The 5735-nt window shown below is 35.7% G+C and overlaps 1 protein-coding gene across 1 annotated transcript; it reads right to left on the bottom strand.

The window, feature by feature from the left end:
• Positions 1 to 291: 291 nt before the first annotated feature.
• Positions 292 to 1515, bottom strand: LOC127095630 (uncharacterized). Its single transcript, XM_051034299.1, has 2 exons — positions 735 to 1515; positions 292 to 578 (listed from the first exon to the last, which is right to left on the bottom strand). Exons 1-2 carry the CDS (start codon positions 1513 to 1515, stop codon positions 292 to 294), a joined length of 1068 nt encoding a protein of 355 aa, XP_050890256.1.
• Positions 1516 to 5735: the final 4220 nt, after the last annotated feature.

The following is a 5735-nucleotide window of genomic DNA, read 5'->3' as shown; positions in this document are numbered from 1 at the left end:
TTTTTGAAATATTTTTTTTATTACGTTGTGAACATATGATTATGTGTGACATATTTATGAAATTTAGTTTTATTTAATAAACGGTTCGACCGTAGGTTTAATCGATTGAACCAATTAAACCTTAAACCACAAGTTTCACCGGTTCAATCTCCGGTCCAATTTTTAAAATATTGCAAGTAGCGGATGCGGTTGAGGAGCTCTTGGTCGATACTATTGAGGAGCTTGTGGCTGATACTATTGAAGAGCTTGACGCGAATATGGCACTGCAGCTGGAAACGGAGCCCAAGCATCTTATAGATAAGGCATATCAGGATATTGTGTCGCTGCTATATAAGGGTACGAAAAGTAAGGCATTGGGACTGGTGCCCTTTGTTGTGCTTTCCCTCTTTGAGAGGAGATTGAATTTGCCTCGTACTCATTCTTTTTATATCCGTTGAAGGGTTTCCTCACTCCATTTTGGCTACTAGAGCCTCCTTGAATCTTTCCACTTTTAAAACCTTCTTCCACCCTTTCACCAACAATCACCATGTTAGAGAAACCTGTAGACACACTACTGATCAGTCTTTCATAGTATTGGCCTTACAAAGTTCCCATAAAGATGTCAATTAATTCATGGTCTACCAGAGGTTGGTGCACTCTTGTAGCCAATCCCCTCAAATGTTGCACATATTCCTTAAAGGATTCATTTCCTTTCTAGGACATATTTTGGAGTTGGGTATGATTTGGAGTTATACCAGTATTGAATTTGTATTGTTTTGCAAATGCATCATCTAGTTCATCCCAAGTACCTACGTTGTTGCGCTCCAACTGCATATACCATTTTACAGACGCTCTAGTCAGACTGTCTTGAAAACAGTAAATCATGAGTTTATCGTCCCTGGCATATGCACCCATTTTTCTGCAATACATTTTCAAATGGATATTTGGACAACTGGGGGCCTTGTACTTCTCGAACTCTAGCACTTTGAATTTTAGGGGAAACACCACATTAGGAACTAGACACATTTCCAGAGCACCCAAATTGGTTGAATTATTCCCCTTCATGCCTCTCATTTTCTCTTCCAAGGCGTCACACATTTGCATAGCTTCAGGATCCTGAGTAGAAGTAGGATTGACTACTAGAGCAGCCCTTTGATAATTCCGCATTTCATACTCATTTTGGATATCTTCATCAGTGAGAGGATGGGGGATTTGATTTACAACAGGAGACCTTTGTGCAACAAATCCATCAGCGACCCCAAAAGTATAAACAGGTTGAGGCACATGAGTTCCCTCGAGCGGAGGAGTGAAACTAGGAGGAAGACCGTAAATCATGGGATTGGGAATGGGAACTGGAGGTCCTGATTGGAGATGAGGCCCTTCAACATGAGCGTCATTCCTTGCAGCAGCGGAAACACGAGCCTTCTCCTCTCTTCTAGCCAGAGCTTGTATAGTCTCAAAGATCTGATCTATTTTTCTTTTGACATAGTCGATTTCCCCTTTGATAGAAACTTGTTCTTCCTGAACTAGATCCATTACTCTTCTTGTGTTGACACGAGTAGTGTGCGGACGTCGAGGAATCAACTTGAGTTATCTGGAGATGAGGGGAGATGAAACTGAGTATTTTTTTTTATATGCATGCATGCTGATGAAATGTGAATGCATAAATTTTTTATATGAAAAATTCATTGTCATGCCACGTATGGATGCAATGAAATTTCATGTGCGGGTAATAGTATGAGGTAACACTGGTAACAACAATGCAACCTAATTTAGATAGGCCTCCTACATCGAGGTAGTTCTAAGTTTTGTTTACCCATGAAACCCACTCACCAGGATAGCTCTAAGAGTTTGGATATAAGGGTTCCTAGAGTCACAGACCTTAATCAGAACTTCGTTATGCAACAGGAGAACCATTTTATGACAACTTCATGAAAAAGGTCTACTATAGGCAAGGTCTTTGCGTTGATCATACAAGGTATTTCTCCTTGGGGATCAATACTACACAACCATCATAGATGGAACGGGTTCTAAAAGGTCCTTAGAGTCATCGATCTTAATCAATGTTCTTCCATGCAACGGGCAAATCGTTTTATGACGAACTCGACAAAAAAGATCTACTCTAAGTAGGGTCTTTGTGTTAGCCAAACAAGGTGTGCTCCTTGGGAACTAACACTACACAACCATCTCCTAACTTATGTTCATTCTATTTTTTTCAAAAGCTTGGGAAGAGAGCTTCACTCAAGTAACCAATTCCCAATGCCCACACATAAATATATACACATGTATAGAAATACGATAAAACAAAACTAAAGGAAATATACAACCAAAGAAAAATAAACAAGAAAACCTAACACATAACAAAAAGCTAACCAAACTAGGGTGGGTTCACTTAGGAATAATAGTCCCCAACAGAGTCGCCAACTGTCGTGGCATGAAAAAAATCCAAGTGTAAGAAACGCTCGAAATATAAACAAAACAAAGTCTTCACCGAACTTTATTTATTCCCAAAGAGGTAAAGGTAAAATATCGATAAAACCAACAAAAAACAAAATGAAATGGTCGTCGCAACCAAATCGGGTTCGGGAGTCGGTTATGCAAGGGGAAGGTATTAGCACCCCTCACATCTGTTGTACTCAATGGAACCCATTTAGTTAGTTTCATGTTAGAGTGTTAGTGTGATATTGTTTTCGATCTTCTACTTATCGAGTTAGAAAAGAGAAAGAAAGAAAGGAAAATATTTTTTTTATTAAAGGGGTCTTTTTTAACATTAATGTGTCTGACAAGATTTCTCAATCATGCTCTTACGTATCTTCAGGTGCTATGGATAACTCAAGGCTACGTAGTTCTGCTTAAAGAGAACTACTGGGTTGATTCCTTTTAGGGAGTGATGCTTAGATCGCATTTGAGCGGTTAAACCTTTACTTGATACTCGCTCTTGGAGGTTGAAGTCTTTGTTTGTTTCGCGTCGAAATGGATATATCATACTCGTTTCTAAAAATGTTTTCGGGGTCGCACAAGGGCGAAAAACAAGTTTGATTGGTTAAGTTGCTTTTATCATAAAGATTTGATCTTTATAGAAAGTGAGTAAACATTTGAGCAGAGGTGTGCACTAAGCACACGTTTACTCGGGGTATGTATGGATGTTGTCCCGTTGTACCCTTATTCCAAGTTTGTTTTAATGTGTTTTTTATTTTAAAGACTAATAATTGTTTTATATCCGGTTTGCTCCAAACACTCAACCATCAAGGGGTCTGAAGAGATGTCCATCTTTTGGTCCTTTGTCTTTCAATTTACGAAAAAAATATTGCAACAACGACATCACATTGGATTAAGTGTTGTAAGTTGATTATAAAAAGAGTTTGGATGTGGCGGGGAAGGTCATCGACTTTCCATTCAAATTAGATTTGATTTGGGAAAAATACTCGACGTTGGATCGAGTGTTTTTTTTGTTCTCTTCTTAAAATGGTTGATTTTAATCTTTGGTTAACAATCAACTATTACAATAAAAATAAATGAAAGTTGCAAAATTATTACACTTTTACAGGAATGGGGGTATAATCTGTCGAATGAGGATACAGTACAGCAATTTTAAAAAAACAAGCTCCAAAAACAATTGTAAATAAAAAATCTCGTTGTAAGAAGGCCTAAGAGAAAGCCAAGGGAACCGAAATAAAAATAAGAAATTTGAACTACATAATTTTGTGTTATGTTAAGCAATCATAAGGCGATTCATGTAAGAATCACTCTATCTGAGGCTGGTCAACAAGACTCTATGCATTTAAGTAATTTTTGAAGTTAAATTAAATTTTTAACTCCGAAATTGCAACGCATTTGTGAAAAATTGATGATTTAAGCGACATTTTAAAAAGGTAAAAAGAACAAAAATTAAACTATATAATGTAGCGCTACGTTAAGTAATCGTAAGACGATTCATGTAGGAATCGTCCTATATGAGATCGGTCAACAAAACTTTATGCGTTTAAGCCATTTCTAAAGTTAAATTTATGTTTAACTCCGAAATTGCAACGCATCTTGAAAAATCGATGGGACAAATAAATCGAATTTTTTCTTAACAATTTAAAATAATTAATTAATCAAATAAATACTAAAAAGACAACAATAATAATAAAAAATAGTAATAATAATTAGTTAAGAATAGTTAATCAATAATAATCAACATAAGAATAATTAATGAAAACAAATAACTAAAGTTAAACAATAAATATTAATAATAATTTAACAACAAATAATGAACAATAATAATAATAATAATGACATTTTATTCTAAAGATCCGAAAAACTATTATGGTTGACATTTTATGGTTTGTGATATTTAAACTTTTTCTGTTAAAGAGGAGTGGTTTTTTAGACAATGTGTTCTGCAAAAAAAACGTGAGAGGAGAGAGGTATTGATGTGCATTTCATCATGTATATATAAAAAAAAATTAAATGAGAGAGTGAGGTTTTGTGGTGTGTTCCGGTGGAGTTATGGTTGTTGGAGGGAAAGAAGTTCTATGACGCACAGTTTGGTAAGTGTGGGTGAGTGTTTGGCTGATGATAGATGAAGTTTGGAGTGGAAGTATTGAATTGAAGGAAGACGGAAGAGTTGAAGTAAATGAGGTTGTATTATTGCTTGAAATTGTTGTTGTGTTTGTGGATGGATGGAAATAAGTGATTGATGTTGATGAATGAAAGTGAGGTTTGAAGATGATGATATGGTTTTGTTGAAGTTGTGTTGTAGTTATGAAGGAATGTGTGGTTTACATGGTAAGAGGGAATGTTATGTGTTTTGATGGAGGATGAAGGTGTGAGAAGATGATTGTGAAGTTTTATGAAGATGAAAAATGAGGGTGGCTCAGTGGTTAATGGTTTATGGCGGTACGGCGGTGGAGGGTGGGATAATGTTAGAAAAGTGAAGAAGAAAGGATGAAGTGTTGTTTGTGTTAAGAAGGTGATGTGAGGGAGTTGTTGAGAGGAGGAAGAAGATAATTGTGCTTTTTTGGTTTCAGAGTTTTTTTGTGAGCGAAAAAAATGAAATATATTGAAATGAGATGAGAGTGGCACGCAATTGCAGAGCAAAATATGAGAAAATAAAAAAAAAATTAAAAAATGCCAACAAAATCCTTCTCTCCCTTGGCGCCACGTGAGTGCCATGAAGTTAGGAGGAGATATTTTGATTTTCTATAAAAAAAAATAGAAAATGCTAAAATTCTTAAAATTTCTTGATAAAAAAATGCTAAAATCAAACGTTTATTAATTAAAATAAAATCAATACACAAAATAAAATTGAATTTTAAAACATAAATAATTCTAATTAATTCTACTAATCAATTTGGCAAAAACAAAAAAAAATAATCGAATAAAAATGGATAACAATTGGACATAAAAACGCCCAAAAAATAAAGGGTTAAATACACTTTACCCCCCTGTAATGTTAGCGAGTTTAGGATTACCCCCCTGGTAAAGTTATTTTTTCAATACCCCCTTATGTTATGTAGATTCCTTCATAGAACCCCCTAATATCCAGGTGGCATGGAATCTTGGTTTTTTATTTCAGACGTGGCTTTTTAATTTTTTTATTTTCACATGTGAATCTCCAGCATGGCATAAACTAGATTTTAGGGTTCCAAATCCATCCCTCTCTCTCTTCGTGAAATCCATCCCTATCCCAAATCCATCCCTCTCTCTCTTCGTGAAATCCATCCCTACCCCAAATCCATCCCTCTCTTTATCTTCGTCCGTGTCCCCTTCAT

The sequence above is a fragment of the Lathyrus oleraceus genome, chromosome 1 (genome assembly GCF_024323335.1).
Source record: "Lathyrus oleraceus cultivar Zhongwan6 chromosome 1, CAAS_Psat_ZW6_1.0, whole genome shotgun sequence".
In the NCBI taxonomy this organism is placed as follows: Eukaryota; Viridiplantae; Streptophyta; class Magnoliopsida; order Fabales; family Fabaceae; genus Lathyrus; species Lathyrus oleraceus.
This window is presented reverse-complemented; position numbering and strand designations above follow the sequence as displayed.